The 17,500-nt window shown below is 58.5% G+C and overlaps 1 protein-coding gene across 1 annotated transcript; it reads left to right on the forward strand.

The window, feature by feature from the left end:
- Positions 1 to 316: 316 nt before the first annotated feature.
- On the forward strand, positions 317 to 11,821 carry MCM5 (minichromosome maintenance complex component 5). The gene is made up of 17 exons (XM_051961618.1): positions 317 to 406; positions 711 to 894; positions 1,791 to 1,917; positions 1,997 to 2,125; positions 2,623 to 2,795; positions 2,922 to 3,077; positions 3,467 to 3,633; positions 4,925 to 5,096; positions 5,358 to 5,469; positions 7,394 to 7,537; positions 8,384 to 8,449; positions 8,575 to 8,751; positions 8,915 to 9,027; positions 9,446 to 9,574; positions 10,084 to 10,226; positions 10,720 to 10,847; positions 11,521 to 11,821. The coding sequence occupies exons 2-17, from the start codon at positions 728 to 730 to the stop codon at positions 11,620 to 11,622; spliced, it is 2,205 nt and encodes a 734-aa protein (XP_051817578.1). The 5' UTR covers positions 317 to 406; positions 711 to 727; the 3' UTR covers positions 11,623 to 11,821.
- The last annotated feature ends 5,679 nt before the right edge of the window (positions 11,822 to 17,500 follow it).

Below are 17,500 nucleotides of genomic sequence, written 5' to 3' on the forward strand. Positions count from 1 at the left end.
CCGGGCCCCTCCCCGGGCCCGCCCCAGACCACGCCCCTTGCGTGGAGGCCCGTCCTTCTCCAACCTGGCGCCCCGCCCCCTCCGCCATTTCCGTTACCTCCCGGCCGCCCGGGCCTCTTCCTCAGTCCCAGCAGTTTCGCGCCAAACTTTCCCGGGCCCACAAAATGGGGCCGGCGGAGCGGGGCGCGGCCGTGACGTCATTCTGCGCGGGCCAATGCGCTTCCCGACCAGGTTGCGCCTGCGCGGAAGAGAGCGGGAGGGCCGTACGGTGGATAGCTACTAGCCAATGGCGAGGCTCGCTGTCCCAGCGAGAGCCAATGGGGTGGCTCCTCGCCCTGGCCACACAACGTCCGGAGTCTGTTTTTTCCCGCGAAACTCCTCCAGCCTCCCGGGTTGCGCGGTCCAGGTAACGTGGCTTTGGCCGGCGGGAGGTGAGGGGGCGCCGGTGGGGGCGATAGGGCCGGAGGTCGAGGACTCGGAGGGGGGTCCTCGGTGGGAAATTTGGGGGAGCCGGCGAAGGCTCGGAGGGCGCCGAGGAGCCCCGGCCGGCTGGGAGGGGGCAGAGGCTGAGAGAGTCTGGCGTCCTGGGGGCGGGGCCGGGGGCCCGGGAGGGGGCGGGGGGAGCCGGGGGAGAGGGGGTACCGCGGCGGTCCCGGGGGGCGGGGTCCGCGGGGGCGGCCCCACGTGACTGCGCTCCCCCTCCGGTCCAGCCTCTGCAGCTCCAATCATGTCCGGCTTCGATGACCCCGGGATCTTCTACAGCGACAGCTTCGGGGGGGACCCCGGCGCCGAGGAGGGGCAGGCCCGCAAGTCCCAGCTGCAGAAGCGCTTCAAGGAGTTTCTGCGCCAGTATCGCGTGGGCACCGACCGCACCGGCTTCACCTTCAAGTACCGGTAGGAGCCGGCCTGCAGCGGGCCCCAGTGGGAGGGGCGGAGGGGCCTGGGAGCGGGGGCAGCCGGGCTGCGGGGGCCTTAGAACGGGGGGCGTCAGGGCCGGGAGGGAGCCTAGAACAGGGGGACGTCAGGGCCGGGAGGGAGCCTAGAACTGGGGACATCAGGGCCGGGAGGGAGCCTAGAACGGGGGATGTCAGGGCCGGGAGGGAGCCTAGAACAGGGGGACGTCAGGGCCGGGAGGGAGCCTAGAACGGGGGACGTCAGGGCCGGGAGAGAGCCTAGAACAAGGGGTGTCAGGGCGGGAGGGAGCTTAGAACGGGGGTGTCAGGGCCGGGAGGGAGCCTAGAACGGGGGATGTCAGGGCTTGGAGGGAGCTTAGAACGGGGGTGTCAGGGCCGGGAGGGAGCCTAGAACGGGGGTGTCAGGGCTGGGAGGGAGCTTAGAACGGGGGTGTCAGGGCCGGGAGGGAGCCTAGAACAGGGGGACGTCAGGGCGGGAGGGAGCCTAGAACGGGGGATGTCAGGGCCGGGAGGGAGCTTAGAACAGGGGGTGTCAGGGCCGGGAGGGAGCCTAGAACGGGGGATGTCAGGGCGGGAGGGAGCCTAGAACGGGGGATGTCAGGGCCGGGAGGGAGCCTAGAACGGGGGATGTCAGGGCCGGGAGGGAGCCTAGAACAGGGGGTGTCAGGGCCGGGAGGGAGCCTAGAACGGGGGATGTCAGGGCCGGGAGGGAGCCTAGAACGGGGGATGTCAGGGCCGGGAGGGAGCTTAGAACAGGGGGTGTCAGGGCCGGGAGGGAGCCTAGAACGGGGGTGTCAGGGCCGGGAGGGAGCTTTCAGGTCTCCCTCTCCCTCCCGTGGGCCTCTAGCCCTGAGTCCTCTGCCATGTGTGTCTTAGAGATGAGCTTAAGCGCCATTACAACCTGGGCGAGTACTGGATCGAGGTGGAGATGGAGGACCTGGCCAGCTTCGACGAGGACCTGGCCGACTACCTGTATAAGCAGCCGGCCGAGCACCTGAAGCTGGTAAGGCTTCCTGCCCTCCCTGGGGCGCCCCCTCCCCTGCAGGCCACGCCCTCACCGCCTTCCTGTCCTCCCTTCTCAGCTGGAGGAGGCGGCCAAGGAGGTGGCGGACGAGGTGACCCGGCCGCGGCCCGAGGGGGAGGAGACCCTGCAGGACGTCCAGGTCATGCTGAAGTCCGATGCCAGCCCGGCCAACATCCGGAGCCTGAAGGTGAGCGGGGGCGGGGCCGAGGCCGGGGGGGCGGGGCCGAGGCCGGGGGGGCGGGGCCGTGCGGAGAGCGTCCCTGCCGGGGGTCAGCGGGCGCCCTCCCCGGCCTTGTTCTGGCCGCTCTCCTCTCCTCAGGTCCTCGCTTTGGAGCGGGACCAGACCCATTTTCCAGGGGGTGGGCATTGAGGCCCAGGGAGGGAAAGTGACTTGAGCTCCTGGAGGAGCTCCTGCTCCTCTGGGCTCCCAGCTCCACACCGTTCCCTCGCGCCCCTCCCCCCCCCCCCCAGAGGTGGGACCCGCCCTGGGCTGGAAGGGCAGAGTACACAGCAGGGGATTAATAAATGCTTACTCCATCTCAAGGAAGCATCTTCCAAAGCTTAACCTCAGTGTCAGCTTTGTCAGTTTCTGGCTCTGAAGGGTTGGTGCCCAGGCCACTTGTGGCACCGAATCTCTGTTCTGGGAGGGCTCGGTCCCACCTAATCTCCCCATTCTCGCCCCAGTCTGACATGATGTCCCACCTGGTGAAGATTCCGGGGATCATCATCGCGGCCACGGCGGTGCGCTCCAAAGCCACGCGCATTGCCATCCAGTGCCGCAGCTGCCGTAATACCATCAATAACATCAGCGTGCGCCCGGGCCTGGAGGGCTACGCTCTGCCCAGGAAGTGCACCACGTGAGGAGCCGGGGCCCCTGGGCGTTGCGGGCTGGGCCTGGGGCTCTTCTTGGGGAGGGGACTTACCCAAGGCCGTGGTATTCGCGGTGGATCCCGACCGTCCTGCCCTCTGCCCCGACACTCTAGGGATCAGGCCGGCCGCCCCAAGTGCCCCTTGGACCCCTACTTCATCATGCCCGACAAGTGCAAGTGTGTGGACTTCCAGACCCTGAAGCTCCAGGAGTGCCCAGACGCCGTGCCCCACGGAGAGATGCCCCGGCATATGCAGCTGTACTGTGACAGGTGAGGGCACGGGGAGGGACAGAGCGGGGGGCTGGGGGCCACCCTGGAGCCCCGTGGATGGGGATCTGGGCCTGTCAGGCTGGGGGGGCTTGTAGCCCTAAGTGTGTGTTGGGGTTCCTAAGGAAGGCACACTCCCAGAGGGCAGGAACTGTGGTGCTTCTCTTTGCGTCCCCAGGGTCCGGCACACAGGTGGTATTGATTGATAGCTGAGGGCCTCTGCCTGCCTTTGTGACCTCTGGGATTGAACAGGAAGGACCCTAAAGGTCATCTTGTCCAGTGCCTTCTCTTAGAGAAGAGGAAGCACCCCCTGATCCAGAGCGGGTGGGAGAATAGCCCTCCACGTGCCAGATTTTAACTGTGTCTCTTGCCCGCCTTCCTCTCTCTTCCAGATACCTGTGTGACAAGGTCGTTCCTGGCAATCGAGTCACCATCATGGGCATCTATTCCATCAAGAAGTACGGCATGAACTCGGCCAAGGGCCGGGACCGGGTGGGGGTGGGCATCCGGAGTTCCTACATCCGCGTCCTGGGCATCCAGGTGGACACCGATGGTTCGGGTGAGCGGGCTAGGAAGGTGACAGCCCACCTTGGGGGCATAGCATTGGGGGCTGGCACCGGCTGCCCCCCTTTAGAGAAGGGAACCCGAGGGCCAGGGAGGGGAAGGCCCTTGTTCAGGGTCTCCTAGGATGCAGACCCACATCTACTGACTCCCAATCCTGTGCACTGTCACTGATGTAAAGCTGTGCTTTTTGGAAGATTATCCCCTAGAGCAGGATGAGATAGACGCGGGAAAGAGTCAGGGAAGAGGTGGGCGGCTGTTGTGAGCGTCCGGCTGTGAGTTAATTAGGGCCTGGGCTAGGGCAGTGATTGTGGACACAGATGAGTGGGTGGGTAGATGGTGATAGGTGGATATGTGGATGGATGGATGACGATGATAGTGGATAAAAGGGTGATGGAAAAATAAGATGATAGATTGATGGATAAGTGGATAGATGGAAGATGATGGATAGAGAGAAGGATGATGGATAGATGGAAGGATGAATGATGGATAATAGACAAAAGGATGAAAGGATGATGGATGTGTGGATGGATGGAAGATGATGGATGGATGGATGAATGGATCAGTTGGTCGATGGATACTGGATGAACAAGTAAGTGGCTGGATAGATGGATGTTTGGATAATGGATGAGTGGATGGAAGGATGATGGGCAGACATATGGATGAAAGAATAAGCAGACATTATAAATCACTTACTGTGTGCCAGGCACAGTGCTAAACATTGGAGATACAGAGAGAAAAGCCAGATCGTCCCTCCCTCAGAGGACTTACATTCTGTTTATTCTAACATGACACCAAATAAATCGGGCCTTTCCATATTCACAATAGAGTAGCAAAGGCAGATGGGACGTAAAGCTGTGGGTTTAATGGGTACAACTTTCTGGGTTTAACTTTCCGGGTCTCACCGTCTAATCTGGGGAAGAGGGTGTGGAGATAGGGGTCTGGTAGCTGTGGTGTTTCAATCTGGGAAGTCTCAGGGGTGGAAGGGAGGGCCGTGGCCAGAGGCATGGAAGGAAAGAAGCACTGGAGGTGATGATGCTGGAAGGAGGCTGGCCTGGGGCTGGGGGTCTGAGTCCCGGCTTTGGACGACCACTTGTCCTCGGGCAGCCTCGGTCCTACATCTGTCAGGAATTTGGCATCCTTGTCACCGTAGTCCCTACCATTGCTTCCTGTGTGATCTTGGACAGATCTTTCTTTCTCTGTAACTGAGGGAGCTGGATTTGGTGGGGTTCGGGTTAGGGTTCCGTGGCCTTGGTGGTCCTGGCTCACCCGGGCCTTTCTCTCCCCAGGCCGCAGCTTCGCCGGGTCTGTGACCCCACAGGAAGAGGAGGACTTCCGGCGCCTGGCGGCCATGCCCAACATCTATGAGGTCATTTCCAAGAGCATCGCCCCCTCCATCTTTGGGGGCATGGACATTAAGAAGGCCATTGCCTGCCTCCTCTTTGGGGGCTCCCGCAAAAGGTGAGGGGAGATGGGGAGAGGGCTGGGGGCCCTTCTGACAGATAGGAGTCTGGGGTGGGAAATGGTCTGGTCCCCAAGGCCTCGGCGTATTCCAGGCAGGGGGTGGCAGTTTGGGGGGCTTCTGTTCTTACTGGCTTTCCCCATCTTGCTAGCCCTGCCTGGTTGTAAAGTTCTGAGCCAGCCTCCCCCATTCAGTAAGCGGGGCCCCTGGCCGCCAGCTCTTGTCTCCCCTTACACATCTGCCCCTCACTCCCCTCCCAGGCTCCCGGATGGACTCACCCGTCGAGGAGACATTAACCTCCTGATGCTGGGCGACCCCGGCACGGCCAAGTCTCAGCTTCTGAAGTTCGTGGAGAGGTGTTCCCCCATTGGGGTAAGTGGCGCAGGGTCGGGCACCCAGGGGGTCACGGGGCAGGGGCTGGTCTGTGCTGCCTCTCACCGGGGCTCCAGGAAGAATCCCCAGAATTAGGGCTGCTCTATAAGGTAGTGAGCTCCCTGCCACTGGAGGTCTTCCAGCACTGGCGGAGGAAATGTGCTCAGGGCCTCAGGGCGCACCTTTCTGGCTTCGTCACCTGTAAAATCTGGGGCTTGGACTCAGCCTCGAGGGGCCCTGACTCTCTCATCTCTCAGAAGTGGGACCGGAGGGCAAGGAGGACGGGTGCGGGGGCCCAGGCCCCTCAGGACCTCCTCCAAGGCAGGGCCAGTGCCCAGACCTCAGAGCAGGCCGAGGCCCCGGGGGCCACCACCGGACAGCTGCGGGGAGCTCCCTCCCTGCCAGGACAGCCCAGTATCATTTTGGAAGGAAGCTTTTCCTGGGCCTGAGCCTCAGCTTCTGCCCGCTTCCTTCTCCTCACCAGCCTGTGCCTGGTATGATTGACTTCATGAGACCCTTTATGGGCCTGTTTCTGTCTATAAAACGGGCAAAATTACAACTGCCCTTCCTGCTTCTGAGGATCATTCTAGGGTTGCTGGGAGGCTGATGCTCAGCAGGGGCCTGCCCAGCGAGGGGCACAGCTAAAAGGCTTCCATTTGTCGGTGTCTTTGGAGTCTGAAGAGCTGGATTCAAGTGTTGTCACTGATGACTGTCCTCTAAGCCAGCTCTCTAAGGCTTTCCGAGGAGGTGCCGCCCTGTATTGGTGGATGGAGTTTCTCCCCCAGAAGTTTCGTGCCTTATTTTTTCTAACATTTTTTTCCCCATCATCTTCATTTCTGAATTGATTTTTTTCCCTCCTCTGCCCAGAGAGACATCCTTGATCACAAAGATCACAAAGAAGAAAAAAGACAGTTCAGCAGAACTAACCAAAATGTTCATGTTGTCTGACTGTATGCAGCATTCTACATCCACAGGCCCCGTCCCCACAGTGAAAGGAGGGAGGTGCTTCCCCTTTGTGCTTTATACAGTGTTTTGGGGGATGTTCTCTGATTTGAGCCTCAGCAGTGAGTCAGTCGTTGGGAGTCAGTTGTTGGGGCTCAGCCAAGGAAAAAGCTGAATCTGAGTTTGAGCTCTGACTTTGCCCCTCCAGGACCTGCACAAGTCAGTTTCTTAGGGATGGAATATATCATTTTTAGGCCCCTTCTAGCTAGAAATCTATGATCCTGTGGAAGCCCCGGTGAGCTGGGTGGTGGAAATATCCCTACTAGAGAGGGCAAACTGAGGCAGCCAGGTCACAAGAGCAGGGCCGGAGCCCAAACCTAGGGCCTCTTACTTAAGGTCAAGGGCTCTCTTTAAAAAAAAAAAATTTTTTTTAAATCTTTTTTATTCTGAATTGAACAAAACACACACAAAAAAGAAGCCACTTCCAATAAATGCAGTTGAGTAGAAAAGCAGGATTGCTCCTAAGACTGAATCTCAGCTATGTACAACTCCCTTTTCTTTTTAAATTTATATAAAGCAGTAAATTCAGCAAGGGACCTTCGCAATGGTCCTTTGAGGACTTTATCATTTTTTGACATGTTTTGATTGTTCTGTCTAGTTTGTGTATGTCCTGTGTTTCTCCAAATACTCCTTCCCTTCTCCCAGAGAGAAACCCCAGTCCTGGTTCCAGGGGAGCATAACGGGGTCTGTGGGGTGCACGCGAGATTTCAGGAGCTTGGTGAACTTGGATGGAAAAAAAGGATGACGTTTTTGCTTTTCCAGACTAATAACTTTCATTATGTCAAAACAGAATTCTAGAAGGGGTCCAGGACACGCCCAAGGAACTTGGGGGGTCCTCCATTCTTTCTCTGCTTCCAGTTTGGGAAAGTCTCAGCACTTTGGGGCCCCCTCTCCTCAAAGCCTCCCTCCTCCTATCCCCTAGGTCTACACCTCTGGAAAGGGCAGCAGTGCGGCCGGCCTCACGGCCTCCGTGATGAGGGACCCGTCCTCCCGTAACTTCATCATGGAAGGAGGGGCCATGGTCCTGGCCGATGGTGGTGTAGTGTGTATTGATGAGTTTGACAAGGTGAGGCCTGTCAGGGGTGGGGGGTGGGCCTGGGCCTGGGCACTGGGGGTGAGTGGTACTTGCTCTTAGGTGGCCCCAGTCTAATGGGGGTGGGGATGAGGGAGGTTCCCTCTATTGTTACCATCTATCTCTCCTTAAGCATTATCTGTTTATGCACCGTCTATTCCTGTCAATCCATCTATCTTTCAGTCCATTCATTCATCCACCTGTCCATTTGTCCATCCGTTTATCTGTCCTTCCATCCGTCTATCTATCCATCTTCTTATCCATCTATCCGTCCATCTGTCTGTCCATCTGTATGTCTATTCATCCATTTATCTATCCATCCATTCGTTTCTCCATCTGTCTATCCATCCATCCATCTATACATCTATCTATCCATCCATCTGTCTGCCTGCCTGTCTGTCTCTCCATCCATCCATCTTCCCCTCCATCCCCCTCCCCTGGCCCTTCTCTGTCCACTGGACAAATGCTTGAATCACTGTTTGGCCACAGACATAGGTCTTCCCCCCACACACTCTGGCTTCATCCTTTAAGCCTCTCTGAGCCTCAGTTTGAGGGGTCACATGGGACTTGCTCCCCCACAGGGAGTTGTGAGGAAGGTGCTTTGGAAGCTGGAAGCACTTTTAGTCTCTGGGCCTGTGATGGTGGGAAGGGGGACAAGGGGGTTAGTCCAGCTGCCTCTCAGTGGGGTTGGGGGACCCTGAGTTCTACAGAAAAGGAAACTGAGGCCGGATCACCCTGACTCCTGAGGCCTCTGACTCACATGTAGCCCCTTCCCATGGGCACGGGCCTCAATGCGGGGTTGGAGCGGGCCGGGCCTTAGCCGATCCCTCCCCTGAACAGATGCGGGAAGATGACCGAGTGGCCATCCACGAGGCCATGGAGCAGCAGACCATCTCCATCGCCAAGGTGGGTGGGCGGGGCTGGTGGGGTGGGCAGGAATGGGGCGGTCCGGGATGGTTGGCTGGGGGTGAGGTGGGACGGGGCTGGGGCTGGCCCCGCCCCATGCCCACCCCGCTGACTGCCCCGCCCAGGCCGGCATCACCACCACCCTGAACTCCCGCTGCTCGGTGCTGGCCGCTGCCAACTCGGTCTTCGGCCGCTGGGACGAGACCAAAGGCGAGGACAACATTGACTTCATGCCCACCATCTTGTCCCGCTTTGACATGATCTTCATCGTCAAGGATGAGCACAACGAAGAGAGAGACATGGTATGGGGGGCGGGGCAGCTCCTTCTTGCTGTAAAATCTATGGTCCAGTGGCTCTCCATCTCTTTCCCTTTGCGCCCCCAGCATCCTCCCCACTCCGCTCCCCCCCCCTCCCCCTGCTCGGGGCGGGCTGGTGAATCCCCCACGTGTCCCCTTGCGCCCCCAGACTCTGGCCAAGCACGTCATCACCCTGCACGTGAGCGCGCAGACCCAGACGGAGGCTGTGGAGGGGGAAATCGATCTAGGGAAGCTGAAGAAATTCATCGCTTACTGTCGATTGTGAGTGGGGGGAGTGGCAGGGGGCAGTTCTGCCTAGTCAAGGTGTTTGTCCCCTCCCCTCCAGTCGTCCTCCTCGGGCAGCACCAGCCTGAGGGTGTCGACTCAAGTAGCTGTGCCCGATTCCATCCGAGGGACTCTCCCACCGTGGGTCATCCCTCCGTTCTCAGCCGGGCTGTTGCTCTTTCCCCCTTTTGACAGCTCGAACGTGGCTTGGCATTCAGTGGTGCTGGCTGAGCGCCCAGCTCTGGGCAGGGGTGGCCGGGGATGGGGGGTGGGACGGATCCCCTGTCTTGGGGAGCTCAGATAGGGTCCTTTGGCTCTGCCGAGAGGCCGCGGCTTCCTGTCTCCCCTTCCGACCGCGGGCTGACCTCTGGGACCCTCCCCAGACCGCTCTCACCCCTCATTCCCTCGCCCACAGGAAGTGCGGGCCGCGCCTGTCCGCGGGGGCTGCCGAGAAGCTGAAGAATCGCTACATCCTGATGCGCAGCGGGGCCCGCCAGCATGAACGCGAGAGCGAGCGCCGCTCCAGCATCCCCATCACGGTCCGGTGAGCCGCTGGGGGGGTGGGGGGGTGGGGGGGGCTGAGCTCCTGCTCCTGAAAGGGCCTCTGGGGGGGGTGAGTCTGTGGCCTGGAGGGGGCCGGGCCCTGGCTGAGGCACCCCGCCTTCCCCGCCTGGGGCCGCTTCTAGGGGGGCCAGCTGGGCAGCCTCGCCCCTGAGAGGGGACTTTACCCGTCCTCCCTCCTATCCTTCTTGGACCAGAAACCAGCACGACCTGGCCAAATCTCACCTTCCTCCTTAAAGTGAGGGCTGGCACCAGCTGGCTTCTGAACGCCTCCTGGCTCCAGAGCCAGGACCTGTGCTCCCTCGGGGGGCCTCTTGGTGCCCACCCTTTCATCCTGTCTTAGCTTTTACCCTGCTGAGCAGGAGCATGTCCCACTGGGCCAAGGGTACCGGGGCACATCCCGCTGAGCAGGGCCACCAGGGCGTGTCAGGACCAGCCCTACCTGTTGGAGATCCCCCAGGGGCTCACGGTCCCCTCTCCCCATCCTCACAGGCAGCTGGAGGCGATCATCCGCATCTCCGAGTCCCTCAGCAAGATGAAGCTGCAGCCCTTCGCCACGGAGGCCGATGTGGAGGAGGCCCTGAGGCTGTTCCAGGTGTCCACCCTGGATGCCGCCCTGTCCGGCTCCCTGTCAGGTAAAGGTCGGCCCCCGGGACGGCTCAAACACCATGGGGGCTGCACTTGCCCAGGGTCCCTCAGCGAGTGTCTGGCGCTGGCCGGCCCTGCTGCTCCCTGGCCACGTGCCTGGCAGGCTCCCTTCCCTCTGCACCTGGGCCTCCCCGGGGGGCGGGTTCTGGCTGGCTCAGAGGCAGCTTGGCCCCGGGTGTGATCATGGGCTTGGAGTCCCGCTCTCCTGCTCCCTCCAGTAGATACTTTCCAGGCCTCAGTTTCTCCCTTTGTCAAGTGAGGGGATTGGGCCAGACGGCCCCCGAGGTCCCAGACGGCCCCTGAGGTTCCGGGCAGTCCTAGAGCTGAGCCGACCTATGGTGCTGGACCAGAAAGGCTCACCGTGTGCCTTGTCTGACCGTCTGGGGCTTTTGGGGGAGAGCTGTGATCCTCCATGACCACGGGCCTGTCTTCCCCGGTCCCCCGCACTTGGAACCCACCTCTCTCTTTCCCCCCTGGCAGGAGTGGAGGGCTTCACCAGCCAGGAAGACCAGGAGATGCTGACGCGCATCGAGAAGCAGCTCAAACGCCGCTTTGCCATCGGCTCCCAGGTCTCCGAGCACAGCATCGTGCAAGATTTCACCAAGCAGGTAGCGCCCCGTCCGCCCCTGCCCCTCCACTCTGCCCTCACTGCCCTCCTTCCTCTCCCTCCCCCCTCCCTCACTCTTCTTTACCCCTTCCCCCCATTCTCCCCAGCGCCCTCTCCCTTGTATTTGTTCTGTGTTTTGGAAACACTTAGCTGTTGTCCCAGCACCCAGGAGAGCTCTCCTCAAAAGCGGGGGGGTCTCCATTGTCCCGGCACTGAGTCCGGACCCTGCATGTAGTCGGTGTGAAATAAGTGCTTGTTGATGGAAGGCTTGAACTGGCCCGAGGCTCCTAGAAGGCGCAATCAGCACGGGCAGTGGGGCGCTTCCCCACTGCCCAACATTGCCTGTTGGCGCTTGATAAAGACTTGTCGAGGCCACGTGTTAGAGTGGAGAGAGGGTAGTTGGGAAACCTGAGCTTGTTTGCCCATCGGTGACATGGCCAGCCCTGATAAAGCGCCTACTGTGTGCCCAGCCTCTCCTCCCCTCCCCCCCAGCACCAAGAGCGCTCCCAAGGAGCATTATCACGGGCAGAAACGCAGTCCCAGTGGCTCGGGCCCACTGCTCTACCCTGGCTGCCCACCCTTGGTGCTGTGACCCTTCTGGGGCTCAGTAGGCAGAGGGGTGCCAAGGGGTCCCCACTTCCTGCCGGTCCTAAACCCAGCCTTCCTCTGCCTAGAAATACCCCGAGCATGCCATCTACAAGGTCCTGCAGCTCATGATGCGCCGGGGCGAGATCCAGCACCGCCTGCAGCGCAAAGTGCTCTACCGCCTCAAGTGACCGCGGCAGGACCCCCCGCCCCCCTTCTGCTGTTCCTGTTGCTGCTGTTTCCGGGACCAGACCACCCTCCAGGCTCTTCCCCGGCTCCCCTCCCCTGCAGATGGAGGCCCGTGCCCCAGCGGGTTTGTGAGTTGGCTTTGGTAGAAGTGGAAAGTTCAACTTATTTTGGAAGTTTTGATAATAAAGAAGTGATTGATGATTTTGGAGTATCCAAGAGCTGCTCCTGGAAGAGATTGAGAGCCGCCCCGTGGCTGACTCAAAGCTGCATGGGGGGCGTTGGGGCCGGCCCCTTCCTCCTGGACCGCTCAGACCAGCGGGAACGAGGCCGGGGCGTCCCCCTCCCCAGTCGGGGCTGGTCGGCCCCTTGGCCGCCACTCACAGACCCCAGGCCCAGGACTGTCCAGGGTCACACAGCTGCTGAGCCTCCTTCCCATCAGCTCTTGGGCAGGGATGCCTGCTGCATTTGTTCTATCCTTTGGCCTGCAGCAGCCTCCCCAGCTCCCGGCCTCCATCATTCTCTCCCGGGCACTAGCCCATCACTACATGGGGGGGGGCCTGGCTCTGCAGAGGCCGGCCTCCTCCTGGAGGTAATTCAGGCAGAAAGCCTCCTGGAGAGGAGGCGGAGGCTTTGTCCGAACCCAAGGAGGGCTTTCCACGCCTGGAAGCATCTCCAGCCTTTCTCCTCACCAAGGGGCCTTGACTCTTGCCTAAAATTCCCTCTGCCTTCGGGACCGGGAACCCTCTAGTAGGGGTCAGAGGTGGGCTGGGGGCACAGCCCCCCCACCAGGGGTCAGTGTTGATGAATACTGGAATCGCATTGAAAACGAGGCCCAGGGATCAGGCAGGTGAGGAGGCCCCACATTCAAAAGTCGGTCACGTCTGTTAAATATGATCGAATGTCCAATTAGATGTGTTCAGTTACACGTCAATTACATGCTAATGGGGTCCCATTAAAACCCCAGAAGAGCCACACGATCTCCCCATGTGCTCCTGTAAGTGACGGAGACAAAACAAGGAATTGTCCCTCCTCTGCCCGGCGAGGCACTGATCAGCACGGAGAGAGCAAGGCGCAGATCGGGGTCAGTGCCTGAGCAGAGAGGGGGGCCTCAGGAGCGGGGGGCGGGTGCAGAGGCGGGGGATAGAGGTTAAAGGGAAGTCATTGGCTCAGAGGTGAGGAAGGAGCGAAGATGGATCTGGGACATTGAGAAGAGGTAGAATCCAGGCGAATGTGGCGGGGCTGGGGAGTCCGGAGGGCAGTGCTTGATGAGGTGGGCCCAGCTCTGACCGATACCGGCTTAAGGTTTGCAAAGCACTTTACACAATAACTCATTCAGTTCTCTACATCACAAAGTAGGTGCTCTTATCCCCATTTTACAGATGAGGGAACTGACGCCTCCCCGGGTAGAATTCTGAAATGGGATAATCTTGGGGGTCTTCCACCGCTGCCTCTGTGATCTTGCATCAGTCACTTAGCCTCAAGGGCTGCAGTTTCCTCATCTGCCAAAGGAGAGTGTGGAACTGGGAGACTTCTGAGGCCTCCCCTAGCTGCAGATCTGGGATCTCAGGCCTCCATTTTCTGCTTCTGCGATGGCAAGGGAACGGCCACCAGGGGGAGCCAGAGGCCCGAGTACCCGAGCTGCTGCGCTCCTTGGCGCAGGGCCAGTCGGCCATAGTTGGGCAGCCGCAGCCCCGGTCTGTCAGGAGGAGGTTTAAAAGCTCCCGACGCCCCCGCCCCTCTCCCAGCCCGAGCTCTCCTGAAGCCTTTCCCCTCAAGGAGCCACACGGCTAGGGAGAAGACCCAGCCTGTGCCTCAGTGTCCCCTTCTGTAAAAGGGGGCGGGGAGTCGACTCAGAGGCTTGTCCGGCCCTAGTCCTGGGAGTGACTCCGTGATCCGAGATCTCCCTGCCCCCTATGTGGAGAGAATGGACCCTGGACTTCCACTCCAGCCCCCAAGGCTTATAGGTGGGGGAACTGAGGCTCCGGGTGCCTCGAAGCCCTAGGAAATGAGCTAGATCATCCGGACTGTTCTCTCTCCAGCTCCCTCGTTGCCCCCAGTTCTCCAGGCGAGGGCACCCGGCACCCACTGGGGCATTGGGAAAGGGTCTTCCCCGGGCATCCCCTCCCACGGCCATCCCTACCAAGCAACAAGACGCGTTTCAGAGGAGACAAGCACCTTGGGGACCGCTTCCCTGCTAAGGAAGACTTTCCAATGGCAAGCTTGGCAGGCCCAGACGGGCTCGGGAGAGACCCCTCCTTCTAACCTTTCTCCTGCCACTTTTCAGAAAGCACCATTGCATGAGGGTAGGACCCGGGTTCAAGCTCCGCTATGTTCTTCCTGTGTGACCTTAGAAAGTCATTTCTTCATCTATAAATGAGGGGTTGGATTATCAGGGGTGTCAAAGAAAAACTGGTATTAGAAAACCACACATAATCGGTATCCGTGACATGTTATATTTTAATTTTGTTAAACATTTCCCAATTACATTTAATCTGGCTCTAGGTACCCCTACATCAGATGGCCATTGTGGGTCTGTTCTAGAGCCAAATCACCAATTCTTGGGTTCTTTGGGGCCCTTGACCTAATGGGGACCCACGTTAGGGGCTGGGGGTCAGGAGAGAGATGGGATTCCTGGTGAGCTCCATGGTGAGCTCCACTGAGCACAGATTTATCTGGGAGGAATAGCTGGGGTTCAGCCTTTGGAGTCCGAGAGCCCAGGTGTGAATTCGAATTCAGTTACGATGACTTTCAGGTCACTTCCCTTCGGTCCAATGAGCTGATTTTCTAAGGTTAGCAGCCAGCTCTCAGGGGGAATGGAGGTGTTTGGGGGCGCACGCATGCCCACTCCTGTGAGGTCATTGGTTCTCTTCTAGAGCAAAGGATAAAAGGCACTAACGACAGCAAAACTGAATGAAATGTGTTTAAATGAAGGGGGTCCGAAAGCCAATTCCCTTCCTGTCGAGGGTGGGAGACACCCCAGCGATGTCAGGGACCCCAGGTCGGTGTCGCAGGAACGGCAAAAGAATTCACAAGTTCTGGGGCGATTTATCACGCTGACAACAGCGGGCTAAGTTCCAAAAGCTCTAGCAAAGACCTAGGGGCAAGAAGATAAATTTAGAGGAAAAAGACAGAGCTGGGGCCCTTTGTGGCACTGAAAAGCTAATTTTATGGCTTCGAGTTAGATGCAGAATTGAGCGGTCTGGTAAGTACCTCGTTATTGTCTCAGAAACTTTATTAGCAGCGACCAACAGTTGTCATCTGGCAGCCAGCACTGTGTGTGGAGCTACAGAGCTCCCAAGGTTTAGGGTTACCGCTCATGTCCCCTAAAAGCTGCACCCCATCATTCTCAGCAGGGGAAGACGGGACAGTGGTAAGGGGCTGGGCCAGGTCCTGCACGGGCTGCCCCCTTACCTCCAACGAACATTGGCTAAGTGACTATTGCCGGCCAGGTGATGTTCTAGACCGGGAGTTTCCCAGCTGCCCCAGCTTCCTGGAGCCTCTGGAAGGAGGCACATCCTCCTCAGTCTGGAAGGGACCTCAGAGCTAGTGCGAGATAGGGACCTGGGAGATGATCTGCTAGGGGCCCCTAGGTGGCGCCAGAGTGCACAGAATCCCTGCACCTGGCGGCAGGAGCACCTGAATTTCCAGTGTGACCTCAGACAATAGCTTGGGAACCCAGGACTTCCTGCCTCTTATGGTCCCATCTCTGCTTTTTAGAGATGAGAAAACCGAGCGGAGAGAAGCCGTACAGAGCCCCGATCTGGAAGGAACCTCATTTCTGCTACAATTCCGGGATTAAGTCACGGGGTGACTAGAGCTGAGCCCTCACAAATGAGGAAACTGAGTCCTGTGGAGGTCAAGGGACTAGCTCACAATCACCCAGATAGAAAGGGCAGAGATGGGAGCCCCAGTTCTCTGGCTACAAATCCTCCTAACAGATCTGGGGGAAAGGGGGGGTTTCTCCACTTGGGAAACGACTTGCCTCAGTTTCCTCATCTGTAAAACAGACCGGAAAAGAAAATGGCCAACCATTCCGTATCATTGTCAAGAGAATCCCAAATGGGGAAAACAACAAAAACGAGTCTTGCAGATGAAGGAAATGAGGCCGGCAGCAGGTATTATATTCTTACTGTGTGCCAGGCTTTGGGCTAAATGATGGGAATAAAAAAGCAAGAGAAGCTCACATACTGGTACTTGTAAGTCCGAATATTTTTTTCTCCCTCCTTGCTCCTACCTCCTCCCCTAGATGGCAAGTAATCCCATATATGTTAAAACATGTGCAATACTTCTATCCATATTTCTACACTCATCATGCTGCACAAGAAAAATCACATCAAAAAGGGAAAAAATGAGAAAGAAAGTGCAAGGAAACCACAAAAAAGTGAAAATACGATGCTGTGATCCGCATTCAGTTCCTCTCTCTGGGAGCAGAAGGCTCTCTTTATCACAAGATCACTGGAACTGGCCTGAATCACCTCATTGTTGAGAGAGCCACGTCCATCAGAATTGATCAATGTATAATCTTGTTGTTGCCGTGTACAATGATCTCCTGGTCCTGCTCATTTCACTCAGTATCAGTTCCTATCAGTCTCTCCAGGCCTCTCTGAAATCATTGTTTCTTGCAGAAAAATAATATCCCATAATATTCCTATACCACAATTTATTCGGCCATTCTCCAACTGCTGGGCATCCATGCACTCAGGTCTCTGGCCACTACAAACAGGGCTGCCACAAACGTTCGTGCACATACAGGTCCCTTTCCCTCCTTTAGTATCTCTTTGGGGTACAGGCCCAGTAGAGACACTGCTAGGTCAGAGGGGATGCACAGTTTGACAGCCCTTTGGGCAGAGTTGCACATTACTCAAGGAGCCTGAGGAGGAAGACCACACGCCAAAGTGAGCAGGACTGGGGGTGGGGTAGGAATGAGGGCACCCAGTTGGGGCAGGGTCTTGTAATCTGGAAGCCAGGAATAGGGCCCAGAGAAGAGTCCCCCCAAGATGGAGACTCCAGGAGGAGCTCCCCAATGGGAGAAGGAGGCGGCTTTTGCCAAGAGATGCTCCACAGGCGAGGAAGGCCGCGGGGGATTGGATATACCCGTATGAGGAGGTCCCAGGCAGGGAGGGAAGTTCCGAGATGAGAGAGCACGTTTTGGAAATCCTAGAGCAGGAACTGGCGGGGAGAATACTCCGTCTCTAACACGAGCGTCTTCCGGCAGGAGGATTATCTGTTCTTGGCGTTCTGAAGGGTCTGTGAGACTCCCCTGCTCCCCCCACCTTCACCCTCAGCCAGCACGAACCCCCGGCCTCTGCAGGGCATTCAATGCAAACTAAAAAGCACTAATTAAAGGTCTGATGTGGCCAGGAACTGACTTAGGGGCCCGGGGACCCCAAAACAAAAGGGAAAAGGAAGGCACCCCAACCATACTGTCTGTGGGGCCCATCTGTCCCCTTCCCCGTTCATCCCCAGCAGTTTTTAGGGGAGATAGGAAAGACCTGTAACTTTTTCTCCCTCTTTCCCCCACAAGACTCCGTGGCTGAACCCTGTGGGACCCAGGCCCCCCGTCCCCAGCTTCAGGATTCACAGTCAGTGGGTTATTATATAAGCTGAGCAGAAAAGGAGAGATGTTTTGACAGGCCTATTCCTGGGCCCCCACACCAGCCTCACCCACAAGCAGCAGAGTTTGGGGGTGAGGGTGGGAGGTGGAAGGCACAGCTGAGAACAACTGTGCAAAACGGGAGGCTGCTTCCCTCACGTTCTGCACTAGAAAGAGGCAGATTCCAAGGCGGGGGGCCCTGAGCCAGGACTGCGCCCCTCCTTGGCTCCTGCCCAGCCACCGGAGCCTCCCCACTTCTCCGGCTCTCAGGACCCCCACTTTCCCCC

Source organism: Antechinus flavipes, chromosome 5 (assembly GCF_016432865.1).
Source record: "Antechinus flavipes isolate AdamAnt ecotype Samford, QLD, Australia chromosome 5, AdamAnt_v2, whole genome shotgun sequence".
Taxonomy (NCBI): Eukaryota; Metazoa; Chordata; class Mammalia; order Dasyuromorphia; family Dasyuridae; genus Antechinus; species Antechinus flavipes.